The sequence below is a fragment of the Takifugu flavidus genome, chromosome 5, assembly GCF_003711565.1.
Source record: "Takifugu flavidus isolate HTHZ2018 chromosome 5, ASM371156v2, whole genome shotgun sequence".
Classification (NCBI taxonomy): Eukaryota; Metazoa; Chordata; class Actinopteri; order Tetraodontiformes; family Tetraodontidae; genus Takifugu; species Takifugu flavidus.
Window position 1 is genome coordinate 15,257,804 of NC_079524.1, and position 14,925 is coordinate 15,272,728.

General features: G+C 42.0%; 1 protein-coding gene across 3 annotated transcripts in view; it reads left to right on the forward strand.

Moving 5' to 3' along the window:
- LOC130526544 (tight junction protein ZO-2-like) overlaps positions 1 to 14,924 on the forward strand; it is a 39,701-nt gene extending 24,777 nt beyond the window's left edge. For 2 of the 3 annotated variants that reach the window (XM_057034302.1, XM_057034301.1), the window contains 16 exons: positions 427 to 532; positions 943 to 1,061; positions 1,422 to 1,485; positions 2,539 to 2,689; positions 2,854 to 2,962; positions 6,455 to 6,674; positions 7,637 to 7,821; positions 8,614 to 8,709; positions 8,796 to 8,875; positions 9,310 to 9,520; positions 9,607 to 9,707; positions 10,503 to 10,712; positions 11,409 to 11,516; positions 12,045 to 12,473; positions 12,613 to 12,698; positions 13,038 to 14,924. In XM_057034302.1, the coding sequence (XP_056890282.1) occupies positions 427 to 532; positions 943 to 1,061; positions 1,422 to 1,485; positions 2,539 to 2,689; positions 2,854 to 2,962; positions 6,455 to 6,674; positions 7,637 to 7,821; positions 8,614 to 8,709; positions 8,796 to 8,875; positions 9,310 to 9,520; positions 9,607 to 9,707; positions 10,503 to 10,712; positions 11,409 to 11,516; positions 12,045 to 12,473; positions 12,613 to 12,698; positions 13,038 to 13,182 (2,420 nt within the window). In that variant the 3' untranslated portion in view covers positions 13,183 to 14,924. Of the gene's footprint in view, positions 1 to 426; positions 533 to 942; positions 1,062 to 1,421; positions 1,486 to 2,538; positions 2,690 to 2,853; positions 2,963 to 6,454; positions 6,675 to 7,636; positions 7,822 to 8,613; positions 8,710 to 8,795; positions 8,876 to 9,309; positions 9,521 to 9,606; positions 9,708 to 10,502; positions 10,713 to 11,408; positions 11,517 to 12,044; positions 12,474 to 12,612; positions 12,722 to 13,037 lie in introns of all 3 variants that reach the window. The other variant, XM_057034303.1, reaches the window with a different exon arrangement.
- Position 14,925: the final 1 nt, after the last annotated feature.

Sequence of the window (14,925 nt, forward strand, 5' to 3'; positions counted from 1 at the left end):
ATTGTATAGCATGAGTCAAAGCATTTAGCTAGTTAAATCAGCGCAACATAATGCTCCAAAAACTGTTGCATACAGCTTTTTGAACCATTATTATGCATTAAGTACACTAATGGCATCACATGGAAATGGAAACCAGTGGAAGGTAGGAAACCATGCAAAACAATTTTGTTATTAAAATCATACAAACAGGCTGTATTTCAGCTCAATTCTGGATTATAAATGGGTGAAAGCTGCTTTTATCTCAATCATCCTGCCGTGGCACCACTTGTTTATCCTCTTTTAAGATGTCGGCATTCTGACTCCTGCAGAACCTTTCATGGTGTTGGGGCTTCCTGAAGTATCCAATTTTATTCTGGTGGTGGTCAGTGTCAGAGAGACTTGGAGTGCTTCTAACTGAGGTGTCTTTGTGTTTGTTTTTTCTGGTAGACATATCAGAGATGGAGTCCTATCATTCCTTTTCTCCTCCTGAGGAGAGGAGATCCCGCCACTCGGACCTGTCTTCCCACTCCTCTAATGAGAGAGACGCTCCCAGGTAAGATGGGTGTTTGCTGTTTGATTGAGCTAAAAGGAAAAGCTATTGAAGTTCATTTATTGTTTCATTGGGTAGTTTAAAATCTCTCTGAAGTTGAGATCCAACCTCCTGCAGGGCAGCCCCTGTAGTTCCTCAAATGTAAAGTTATGTTGGAATTTCACTGCTCCTCAAAAAAACTGTGCTGGAGTGAGGAATGGATAAAATGCTGAAGATTATTGGGTTGTGGACAAAACAAGACATAAGGTGCCACTCCACCTGTTCAGACCTGTTATCCAGTCTCGTGGCTATAAGATGAGGAACTAACTAATGAATTAATCGAGAAAAAGAATCAACATGAAAAATAATGAGGTGCATCCATAGATTCTAGCTTCAAGTGTGTATTTAGAAGTGTGTGTCCATGTTTGGAACAGGGAGGATTCAATGAGGACGGCTAAGATGTCGGCCATGGCCTCCCCCTTCAGAATCCCTGAATTCCCCCAATCCTCAGCTGATGTGGTCCAGGATGGGTCAAAAAGTGCGGAGCCTCCAGGTTGTGGTGACAGTATTCTCCCCGCCTATGATGTCACACAGTCCCGTTAATAAATGCCAAACACATTAAGGAAATCATCCGTTTCAGCTCATGCACTGATGTTCCCGTGAATTTAGATGACTCAATATCACAACCACAAAAGTTAATTAATTATGTTTAAGTTAGCCAAGCAACTGCTAGTCAGTAATTTGCTCCTCTTCAATATAAAAAAAACAACAACAAAATGGTTACACAAACCCCACTACAGGCGAACGTTATCAGTTTTTTCCCCACATTACTAATTGTCCAGATGGACTAATATTACTCGCATGTTGTTGGCACGTGTAATATCTAACAAGTTTTCATGTTTATTGTCTACAGTTGCTGCAACAGCCACTCCTAAGATTCTTCTGCGACCATGTCCAGAAGATGAAAAAGTATACGGGTGAGCTTTAGGGAAAACATGAGAATACACAGATCTGAGGAGAAAAAAAGAAGCCCTCAGGGACATAATGCCTTGATCCGAAATATAAATGCCTCCTGACAAACCGCGACATACCTGCATGTGATCTGCTCCTTATCTGTGAGCTCCAGTTTAGCTTTAAAAAGGGATGCGCATGATTTAATGACATACAGACTCATGCATGATGTAATAAGGCAAGAACTGACCTCAGTGATCTCATCATACACACATCCAGAACTGTATGATCTTTAATCATTTGCCCCATTTTTACTACAGAAAACTGGACTGTACCAAATCACCACATCACTACTGCTTTTACTGTAAATATACAAAGAGTAGACATTTAAAAAAAGATAAAACCCTGCATTTGTCAGGAATGATGGTGATGTGACGATAGGAAAAGGCTTAAACTTGTTAAAATACATGGGTTCTAAACACAAAAGAAAGAAAAGCCTCACCTGATTGCAGAGCAGCTTAAAAAATTGCCTTCCCATTTGGCAAGGTTGTGCTTGATTTGTAAGTCGAAGAATTGGAGCTTCTTCTCGCTTTTGGCACATAAAGCCAGAGCTTGTTGCAAGCTGGTCAGCTGCTCCGATGGGGAAGGAGCCTGGAGCTTTAGACGCTCTGGTTTTGTAAAAAGGATCATCGGCCTCATTCCAGTTCAAGTGTAGGTCTTCTGTTGCCAAGTCTCGAACCCCTGAAAATGGATAATTTCACCGAGTTTTTCCCGGAAAACCTGGGACTTTAGCCATACCAGTTGATGGTTGTACTGCAGCTATGCTGCTTTGGTACAGGCCCAACACTACAAAACGTGGTAAGTTATTCTCTGGACGGACACACAGCAAGTCTGCCTGCCTTGGGGTGTGGTTACGAGTGATGTGGAGGTTGGAAGATCACTTGTTTCAGGTCTAGTTTGAAAACTAGCCAAATTTGAACCTTTTGGTCATGATCCCCAGAGATGGAAATTAAATGAGAAAAAACATTGGATTTAGTCCTCCAGTACTATTGTAATCTGTATGTATGTCGCCTCTGCAGGTCAAATACAGTGATGGTGAACTTCCAGAAAGGAGACAGTGTTGGTCTGAGGTTGGCGGGAGGAAACGACGTGGGCATCTTCATTGCTAGTGTTCAGGAGGGAAGTCCTGCTGAGGAGGGAGGTCTGCGTGTGGGAGACCAGATCCTGAAGGTAGAGCAGGCACCACTTTATTTCATGTATCAACTATACTGAAATGAGAAACTTGGTCAACTACAATATACCTGTTACCTTCAGACAAACATTGTTATTAGTACTAGTAAACACTGGTGATTGTATAGCTGCATCAATGTTGTGCCCTTTGTTTTGTCTTAAAGGTGAATAACATTGATTTTCAAGGCGTCGTGAGGGAAGAAGCTGTCCTCTTCCTGTTGGAGATCCCTAAAGGGGAAATGATCACCATTCTGGCCCAGAGCAAACCTGATGGTAAATATTTTCTGCTTAAACACTGACCCGCTGGTGATCACGGTGAATTTAGAGTTTATCCACTTTTGGCTTTATGTAGCTGTTTAGATAGAACAGCATTAACTTGCACACCATCACACACTCTGAAGTTTATTCTGACTTTATCTCGCACACATTCCTGCTGCAGAATTAGCCGCTGGAGTATCAAATTTGGATTTGGCTTTGGTTTGACATGAAACACATAGATATGCATGTACTCTCGTGAGAGTCTGAGACTACCTGCAGGATAGCAAAGGCACATTGATGCATTCACCCAAAAACATTTTATTAAGCTAATTAAAACTCATCAGAGTGTAGCTGAGTAAAGACCTGGGCCTCAGAGACAAAGACTTGCATGGCTTTCATACTGAAAATCCAAGAAAGTCCATATGCACAAAAAAATCAGACACAAAACACTGTGCGTTTGTTTTGTACATCCCAATCAATGTGGCATTGATCACACGCCAGTCAGGGGGATTCGGTTGAGGACAAATAAATGCTTTAGTTACCTAGAAGCCTCATTCAAAAGGGATAAATCGTGTGTCGATCCAGGCCAACAATATTAGTTAGTTGTATTTGCATCAAAGCTGAAAATTCTTTCTGTTGCTATAAATTCATCCCATGATGGAGCCTTTATAGCAACGTGTGAGCAGTAAATAGCTCCTATTACATTAAGAAAACCTGCTCTTGCTGCAAATTGCGCTGTTTTGGCCTGTTTAACTGCAGTGTATATGGGAATTTGATATACGTGGCTGATATGTGAATAATCTCATCCCTCACAGCTGGCATGGCTCGGCTCCGTTTCGACCAGCTCTGTCCAGATTGGTCTGCCAGCTCTTGCTGAAATGACCCCGTGTCTGTTAAACCCAGTGTGTTCGGGCACAGGTAGGACATGGCTCCTGGCCCTGTCACGCCCCATGTGGCCACAGCTCCATGCAGCCATGAGTTCCATGAGGACTATCCTAAAGCAGCTGATAAGCCAGTCCTCCTCTTTCTCTGCTCACTGCTCCATTGGCAACATGTTGTAACAGCACCAACGCTGCCACTGTTGTTTTGTGTACCATTTCAGGCACGCTTATGTACATACATTTAATCGCAAAGATCTGATAATTGTTCATCTGTTTATTGCCACCGAGGGTCACCAACAGCTCCAAAGCACTAGAAATGTGTGTGCACACATTTCCACTCTACTTCCAGTCTACCGGTACATATGCAGTTGTAGCCTTGCAGTCTCTGTTGGGCCTTTGGGTCAGCACATTGTGGGGCCACACAAATGAAGTCAGGAAGCTTTGCAAGAAAATGGAGCAGGCACTGGTGGGAGATCCGCCAAACAGTGCATTCTTTTCAGTTTATCAGCATCCTTTAGATAGCAACGAGTTCAATGCAGAAACTTTAGCAAATGAATCCAGGAGACACTGACTCATCTGTGAGTATTTTCAGCAGTGAAATCATCTAGGTTTCATGCTCTAGTGATTATTTAGGACAGTGCATGAGCAACTGGATCCAAACAATTTGGTCTGTGTTTTTATATTCAGTTCTGTGGAGGGAATTGGTTCATAATTTTAAATAAACAAATCATGAGATATGGAAATGAAGAAGCATCCTTTTGTTCCAAATAGATTTTGCATACACTTGCAAGGAAATGCTGAAAATGGCAGCTTTATTATTAGAATAGATTACTCTCACTTGGGTTGCTGTTAATTTATAAACTAATGAATTCAGTACATGTTCATCATCATATTAAACACTCTCCATGAACTGGTGGGGAGCAGATTATAAGTGACTTCTTGGTGTTGGCTCATTAATTCCTTTTACTGAGAGCAACCTGAATGCTGATTCCTTAGAATAACCTGCCTCATTTAAACTGGGAATAGGTTAGCTTAATCCCTTCCGTATCCAAACACACAAGGCTGAGCAACTTGCATCACAGTCTTTGATATTCAGCTCCAAACATCCTGTTTACTGTTGAGATGGCTGTAAGGGAAACCAGAGCGTCTATGTGACTCTTGAATAGTCATTATCACCCCAATATCTCTAAATAGCAACGCATAAAGTTGATTATGGAACATGTTACAGGCGGGGAGGAGTTAATTACTACCTGCTGGGGGATTCAATGTTCTAACTGGCGCCACACAGGAAACACAATTGAACTCAGTTCTTAGTTTTCTTTTATGTTCATCAGGAATTGGTGAATTGGTGACAGAACTGGCTGAGTGCCAGTGATGAGGACCAATGCTGCTACAAAAATGGAAAACAAATTACAACATTATGTCCAACGCAACATATAACCATAGTTTTCCAATCACAATACAGCTTACCGGTATATGTTAAATGTAGATCATTCAAATAACATTCAAATCAAATCATCAACCATTAAAATTAATATTAGCTAAAACAATTTCCAGCTGCATGTGTTTGGGGACAATGAGAGGACGTCCGGCCTGCCCTGCTCTGTATTTATAGGGGACATGATGGTTGACAGGCAGATTATCTACACCTAAATCACATGGAGAGGAAGTGAACTTTGTAGTCTATATATATATCCAAATGTGGTTTATTCATTCCGCACATGAAACCAATATCTTTAAGCCATTCATCCTATGTTTTCCCTACCTGCCTGCCCTTTGTAACATCAGTGAATGTTCACTTAAATACAACTTTATCACTTCCAATCCATTTATCATTTACAATCCAGATAATCTGTAGGCGCTTTACTGTGCCCCCCTGCTCCAGATCACTGAATAGATCTGTGTTAAATCGTGGGCAGTACAATCATTAAACACGTCTCCTTAGTAATAGTGGCTGAAGACTCCAGTGAGTTCCTGTAATGAAACATGTTGAAGAAAATCAAGTGATAGGGAACCCTGGGGGGGTATCACTTGGTTTAGTGGTTATTTATGGTCTGGATCCTACGTTGGCTCTGGCTTTTTGTTCCTCCTGTCACATATTTCTTCAGTGGGGGCTTGTTTCACTCTGAATCGATATCTTTCAACAAGCCCACACACCGACTTCTGCTCTGGGTTCAACACCGATCCCCAAACGTATGATTAGAATGTCAGTTATCTTGTTAATGCAAAATATTTATGCTTTAGCAATCATACAATTGTAGATATAGAGTACAGTTAAAGAGAAAACCCAAAGATGTTTCTTTTCCTGGAATAGGCAGGATGTATGATGTAATGACACAGATAAAAAAAAATCAAAATCAAATCAATCTTTATTTATATAGCGTCTTATACAATCAAAATTGCTTCAAGGATGACAGATGACACTTGACAACAATGGGCGAGTCCCATCATGCACTTGGCTAAAAGGCAGCCTCAAGACCAGTCCTTCAGTGATTGGGTCGTTGTGTGAGCGGCTCGGTCTGCTTAGAAAAGCGATATTTAACCACTTACCCCCCTGCAGTCTACTCCCAGTGTCCACCTTTATATCCCTGACTGTGATTTTCTCTCTCCTTTTCTCCCACTATAGCTTATAATGATATACTGGTGTCAGGCCGAGGAGACTCCTTCTTCATCCGAACCCACTATGATTATGACAAGGAGACTCCACAGAGTCTGGCCTTCTGTCGGGGGGACATCTTCAAGGTGGTGGACACCCTGTATGACGGAAAACTCGGCAACTGGCTGGCAATTCGTGTTGGCAAAGACAAGGAGCTGCTGGAGAAGGGCATCATCCCCAATAAGAGCAGGTAGGGCTTGTTACCAGTCACAGCCTGTTAATACACCTGTGAATCTTTATAAGGCTCATTGTTGGAGGATTTAGACCTTTTTTTAATTTTAAAAATTATTTTTCATTGAGATGTACAGATCTGGTCACGGGAGTTCATGTATACAGAAGCTTTTACTGTGATACACTTATGATAAATGATCATAAGTGTGCATCAGCTTCAACAGGGCTTGGTCAAAGCTCCAGACGCCACTGGATAGAGATAAAACCAATCACATGTAGCATGTAATGAAGCACTGAAGAGCACCTTGTTATCTCTCAGTGAGGTTTGAGAATAAGTGTGGCATGCTCCTTCTGTGGAGGCACTATTATCACCTCAGAGAAGAGAGTCACTGATTTCATGTAACAAAGGTCGTGTGTCATTTTTCTCTCTCCATTTCCGTATTCTACGCTCTACATCCCAACATATAAACAAGCTGAAGCCCTGAACTAATGTAAGCAAGCATTTAACCCTCTGACTCTGAGTCCTCTACACAGAATTGAGCAGAGAAAAGTCCCACATTCTGGACACATTGCTGCATTGAATTTATATTTAATTTTACGCAACTTTTAATAGGACTCTGAAGCGCTGCATGTGACAGAATAATGTTTCTTTATGATGAATGCACATTGATAGAAATAATTATTATTCTGTTTGTGATGCTACGTTATAATAATCACTGTTATGAGACCTTTTCAGTTTGTCAAACAAATTAATTGTTAAAAATACATTATAATTGATATTACTAACAAATATGAAGACATACATCAGTAAATACACAATCAAAAGTCTACAAACTGATTCATTGTAAACATCCCATGTAGGGGAAAAAGGACTAAAAGAATTTTTACATAAATTCTTAAAACAGATTTGTCTTTTGTGTAAATTTGGATGCACTACAAAGTGCTCTGACCTGTTTGTACTTGTTAATTTCTCTCAATCAGAGCAGAGCAGATGGCCAGCGTCCAGAATTCCCATAAAGCAGTGGGTGGCGACCGGGCAGACTTCTGGCGGTTGCGGGCTCAGCGTTCTCTGAAGAGGAAGGATCTGAGGAAGAGCAGAGAGTATCTGAGCAGTCAGACTCTGGCCACCCGCTTCCCTGCTTATGAAAGAGTGGTGCTCAGAGAAGGTGGGTGCAGGAATGCCCTCGCTGTGCAGCATGTGTACATGTGACATACACAGGACAACATATGTACATAAAGACCGAACCCTTACATAGGCCCTGTTAGAAACTAATAAACCAATTCTGAAAGTTTTATGTTGAAGCCAATTTGAAGATCACTACAGTGAGTTCATCTTCTGCTACATAGTTTTAATAGCAATGAAGTCTATGACATCATATACTTTAATTATGCAGGACAGCTGGACTATTTTCAAAGGAGGTAAAGCTCCTAAAGAGAGATGTGTTGAATTCAAATGTTTCCATACAGTGTTCTTTTGACCCAAATAAATAAAGGTAAATAAATAATAAATACATTCTATATGATGCAGATTATGTGCAGTAGCTGCTGATAGCATAATTGTGGTGGGTCGGTAGCTGGGTTGTATCACTTTACATGTTGACTCAGAGAAACAGATCAAAATGAGAACTGTGAGAGGATCTCTAGGATGAAACACTGTTCTGAATCAGTATCGTCATCCTGGCCAGGTAAATAGAATGTAACTGTGACAAATGGCTCCAGAGAACAGAAGCAAAGTTTTAAAACCAATTATCAAAGTCTGAACCTTTCCAGATCAGAGCGAACTTTAACTCAGAAGTGATGTGTCACAGATTATGGTGGTGTTTTGACACACCAGTGCTGGCATGACTCAGTCTTAGTGCTGGTGCATGATCATTGATCACCGATGTTTTATTTATATTTGGTGTACAGAGGTTTTCTGTATTGACTTGTGGAAAACCTGCGCTAATGTGTAATTGCAGCTGGTTTCCGGCGTCCGGTTGTGCTGTTTGGTGCCATCGCTGATGTTGCCAACGAGAAGCTGGCCTCTGAGATGCCCGACCTGTTTACTGTTGCAAGTGAGTGTCTCCAGCCTCTTTCCTTTCATTTCCTTCTTTGTGTGTATCAAAGTTGCCCCTCCTTTAATTATGTGTCTTTACATCAGAAACGGAACCCAAAGATGCTGGATCCAAGAAGTCTTCGGGAGTCGTCCGGCTGAACACGATCCGGCAGATAATTGAGCAGGTATTTCGCTGCGTCACACAAACACAATAATCCACAATGATTCCGTGAAACAGCTCAAGTTAATAATTTGTTCTTAGTTCCTGTTGATGATTTGGTCTTTGTTAATTTATTTGGATTGGATTGTGTGTAAAAGTCAGATAGCTGAAATATTTCTAAAATGGGGCACACATAAATATAAGATCATTTCGATGTGTCTGCACACTGAGAAAATTTGCTTTTTTTACTTAAGAAAGTTTAATAGATGAATTAAATCAGATGGGAAAAACTGTTACGAACTACCATCGTCAAAAACCTTTGTAGCACCTCACTGTTGTAAAAAATGCTGTCACCATGGTTAAGCGGTGAACAGAGGGTTTATTAGCAGAAATCTCTTCTACAACCACACATGAAACATTAACAGTGTTTATCCTTACCTCTCGATCTTGATCTTACAGGACAAGCACGCCCTGCTGGACGTCACCCCCAAGGCCGTGGACACCCTAAACTACACCCACTGGTACCCCATCGTTATCTACTTTAACCCTGACAGCAAGCACGGCATCAAGGTTATGAGACAACGAATTGCTCCAAACTCCAACCGCAGTGCCCACAAACTCTACGAGCAGTCTGTGAAACTGAGGAAGACCTGCGCTCATTTATTTACTGGTATAAATCATCCGACTAACTGTTGCACCACCCTGTGTGAATATGGGTCAGTATTTAAACAGGCCTGTGCTCTGTTTCTTATATAGCAACCATTGACCTGAACTCAGCCAACGATGCCTGGTACGGCAGCGTCAAAGACACCATCAGGGACCAGCAGATGCAGGCTGTATGGGTCTCTGATGGCAAGGTAAACACACATACTGAGGAACACACTGGACCCGAGGGTGTATCTGCTTCACATGCACTCGCTGCTGGTTATACTCATAGGTGTTGCCTGTGAGACCAGAAGTGAAGCCTTAGTATGAATATATATGAATATATGTATAATATGTAAGGAGGGAGGGCTGCTTTCATGCTATTCCATGCTAACATCAGTGTGTGGCATCCTTTTACCGATCTATCCCTCAACAGGGCTGCAGACACTATGAACCTTTTAGCTGAATTCACGCTATATAGCTTATTAAAGAAGTTGTTAGGTCCATAACTTTAGTAGCCTTATCCTTGACCTAGTGGGCAACAATTTCCTTTGAATTGTTATGATGATACCATGATTCATTTACATGGACTTTTACAGGCTCAAAGGTCATACTGTTAAGTAAACTCTTGATTTACATGTGCGCTGACAAGATCATTGCACTTCACAAACCTTTAAGTCCTTTTGTGGTCCACCTGAAACATATGACACTGTTGATCAGGCATGCAGCTTTATTAAATATGCATCCTTAAGACACACAGACCTTTGTATGAGATGTTTCTGTCTGGTCTTTAGATTCTCAGTAGTTTGTAGTAGAGTAACTTGCCCTTTGTCTCCCTGCTAATGTCTTAGCAGCCATCTGTGTGTGTTCTGAGTGCCTTCCTACTTCCTACCAGTAGTGCTCTACAGCTCGGCTCTGTTTGTCTTTCTTTCTCTCTTGTTCTTGTGCTATCCGTCTGTCCATCCTTCCTGCCTGTACACCCAAGATCCACCATGTGTCTCTTCTAGCTGGAGGGAGTAGAAAGTGATCTGGACTGCCAGGACATGGAGCGTCTGTCCTTCCTGTCCGCCGACTACCTCAGCATGGACAGCCGGCTGACCTCTGACATGGACGACACCGCAGATGAGGCCGGGACCTACACAGACAATGAGCCAGACATGGAGATGATGCACATTTCCGCCATCAGTCGCTCATCTGAACCTGTCACAGCTGAGGAGGTCAGAGAGCAAATACTAAAGAGTATTTTATGAACAACTGAGGGCAAAAAGAAAATATGTAAGCTGTGTTGTTGTTCAACAGAACATTTTAGATTATTTTACTGACAGAGATTTAAACCTCTCAGAGATGATTGAGTGACCCTCTTGTGACGTTCTCATGACCAGGATGATAAATTGGGCCACATTCAAATTTTGAGAGCCTGAGCTTCAACCCCCAAAGTTGACTTTTTGGGGGTCTATCTCATACATATATAAGCTTAGGTTATAAGGAAAAACTTCCTTTAATGGAAGGTGAACTACTTTAGGAGTTTGGAAATTTGTGACAAAAACAAAATACAGCAACAGGCTGGTGAACAGGACACACATCAATGACAACTGGACTAAGGAATAAGCAGTATTAAATTAATCATTTTTACCAACCAAACGGTTATAAAATATACGTAATGCCGACATCATACCTCTTTCTTCGTTCCTATTTGTCATATAGGCTGCATCGTATTAAAAACAGCACTTTCATTATTAGGACTGTGCTGCCACCTTTAGTGCAGTCGGGGACTTACACCCCATCAAAATTCTGAAGTACAAAATCATATGTCCTCATAAATAATGACAAAGAATAAAAGTCCGCCCTTCTTCCTGATGGAAGAAGGGCGGACTTTTATTCTTTTTCTGTACACTCCCCCCTTCTGTGCGTAGATCCTGCGCAGGTACAATCCAGACATCAGGAGTCGCATCAGGAAAATCAGCAGCCGTGAAGTCCTGGACAGATCCAGCCCACCATCTGTCTTCATCACAGACCCCAAGGTGAGTGTTACCCTGTCAGGTGTTCTGCTGATCAGACTTTTTATCAATGGAAGTTTGTTTCTTGAGGAACACTCTGCATCTGTAGACTGTACATGAAAAAAGATGACACCATTTGAATTAGTTCTTCTCACGCTGGTGTTTGTCCATGTGTTCCTTTTCATTTTAATAATTTGTTCAGATTTCCTCGTCACATGAGTTAAAAATAATGATGGTGGTATTGACTCTAAATAGCTCCACATTCTACTAATGGATCATCATCGTTAGCATCGTTAACGGTCTTGTTATCAGACATGTTATCAGACATGTTTCCATAGAGGCAGTTCAGACCCCATTGAGCATCAAAGATAAAGATGAACCAAAACAAAGGATTGTATAAAAGATTGGTCACAGTTGTTGAATGTTAAAAATAAGAGTGAAGAGCAGCATTAGTTTGGTTAATCAGTGCCAGGTTATGTTCCACGTCTGCTGTTTATGAGATATGTATACATTTCTGCATCTGTCTTTACAGTCTGCTTCTTCTTTTGTCAGGTGAAGCTTCCTCTGAGGGAGGACTCGGTTTTTCGTCAACACCACCCTCCCCCACCCAGTTCCAGCCGAAGTTATGATTCTCCCTCCAGCAGCAGCCCAGCCAGCAGCAACAATGATCCTCCACCACCCATCTCACGCTCAGCAGCCTCTTTTTCTCGTTTGCCTACACCTCCACCCCTCAATTTCAACTCCTCTGGCAAACTGTGGCCCCTGGGAATGCCTCCACCACCCCCTGCATCCAGCATGGCAGGAGCTGCAGGTCACTCACCAGGAACTGTGCCGAGGGAGCAGGAGGAGGCAGCTGTGGAGAGTGCTGTGGAGGATCCATCCATGAGGTCCTTCCTGGGGAAGATCAAGGCCTTTGAAAAGATGGACCACTTTGCCAGAGCTCGGAGGATACTAGAAATGCAGCAGGCCCAGAACGCCAAGGTAGAGCCAGCTCAACATTAGCATTTAAGAGAGACATTTAGAAGACTTTTAGATTATCATTAAATGGACAAAGAAGATTTTCTGCATGTTCAGGAACGATGTTAGCGTATTTTAATTCATGACCTGTGGATGCTTGCAGTTGGAAATCTCTCAGAAGCACCCAGACATCTATGCCGTCCCTCTGAAGACACCCAAGCTGGATCACAGTCGCCCTCAGCCTATTGGGTAGGACACAATGCTGCAATGCTGTGAGTGTGTTTGTGTCGGCAAAGCTTCTTTACACACATTCCAGTTGTTCCATGTTAGAGTTGACCACTCACTTAATGGAACCACTCAGCTGCGGTGGCGTCGGATGATAAACTTATTGTAACGATCCCCGATGAGGTCCTTAAACACACAAGGACACTGGACTGTAATAAATGATAATAGACAGAAATCCAAACACAATCGTTTGTATAGAATTTCATGACCCTCCATCTAATGTTTGTTGAGATTTATCTGTCTGGACTAATTGCAAAAATGAAGCACAAGTTAGGCCATATTTTTTCCTCTCCTTCCTGGTAGGTCCAGCTCCTGTCCTGAGCCCCACACGCTTCAGTCCTCTCAGGAGAGAAGTCCATTCTGGCCCTCTAAAAAGGAGTTGAGGGAGGAGGCAACGGCGGGATATTACACCACCAACTCCTACCAGTACCAGGACACTGAACTGTAGCGCCAGCTCCCAACAGCTGAGCCAGCCGTCTGCTTCCTGGACACACACGTGCACTGACTATTCCCACACTCACCATTCCATCATGTTCTGCACAAAAATTCTGCTGCTGACCTTGAACTGACCTTTGCTTGATAAAAACGGGGTGGGGGGTGCCTTTTTTTTGCTTCAAGGAAGTTAAGGACTCTGAACTATCCCTTTAGATGGGGAACATAATTTTTCTCTTTACTGTTTTGTTGTATTTGTGCTTGTATGTGCTGCGTTTAAGGCTTCAACCTGAGCGAATGGGAACCAGTTCTTTTCTTGCCTATGCAACTCTTCAGTTTGTGCACAGCAACTGAAACTTATTGCCACGAGTTTCGCCCTCACAGAAACCTCAATGAAACCCCACAATGCGCTTTATCACACCTGTACCTGCTTTTTTTATGCTCCTAATATCACTATGTTCAACAAATGTTACATACATATATTATTATATTCTACATGCATAAATACTATATATATAATCTATGGTAAAGTGTTTATACTCTGTCTTTGCATTCCTTCCAATATTGCAATGCCTGTGTATACATATGGTATATATCTATATATTCTATCTATTAACTCTGAAATTTATTACAGTTTTTAAAGTGCCTTTTACTTTCTTAGTCTCTCGAGGTTTGGGTTGTCTTTGCTCTGCCCCTCAACCACCCAGCCATACTGAAACCTATGCTGCTGTAAAGCTTAAAGGGAAACCAGGGAACCAGTGACACCAAAACCTTAATGCTGTCTCCCAACCACTGTATTGTCTACTGTCACCTCCAATGACTCACCAACCAAACTACAGTCAGCTGCACACTGTACCTCCTGTTCTGTCCGCCATGTGTAGAAGGAACCAACACTACAATTCCGTCTTTTTGTTACTGCCGTTCATTGTCGTCACAGGTGACACTATGAAAGTTAGTGTATCTTAGCTTAGCTGTTTGTATGATAGCGAGAACCAGCCATGGGCGGTTATGAAATTAAAGTCACCATATTGCAATGGCAGACATGAGCTTGTGTAACCAAGCTGGCCAACCAGCTGATAGTAGAAACATGTCTCTTTGTTGCTCACCATGAAAGGATGCTGGATTACATTGATGCCAGTTCCAACATTTGACAGAAATGACCAAGGGGGTGGAGCCATGGTGTGACCTTTTATAACCACTGTCCAATTACAAGAGATCAGGGTTCAACTGTACACTACTTGTTTATGCTATTAGATTATTTAAAGCAAGATCTTAAACTCAACGAAGAAACGGGAGGAAGATTTCAACCAGCGATAGGAGAGCTGGTTGACTTGACCTATTTGACCAGGATGTTTAAGGAATCTTGCCGCCTGATTTTCCAAAGAAATCCGCTCATGCATTAAGTGTCTATCTAAAGATGTCATGAAAAACTCCACGTCCCCACAAAGGCCTTCAGTATGTGCTCGGTGCACCTCTGCACAGTAAGACTTACAGTAGTTGTTTTGAATATAGACATTATTGCTAACGGATATTAAATATGTGAACACATGACTTCCTGTATGTTAACACACAGATGAACCTTCTAGTGATGCTGATCAGCAACATGCTGGTATCTAAATCCAAGAGTTTGCTGAAAAGGGGTCATGGTGGACAGTTCAGTAACCATTGAAAGGTAGACAATAAGAAAATTCCACTTGATCTGCTGACTCCTTTGTATGTTTTCACCTTGAAACACCAAAATAAAAACTTTTCATCAGGT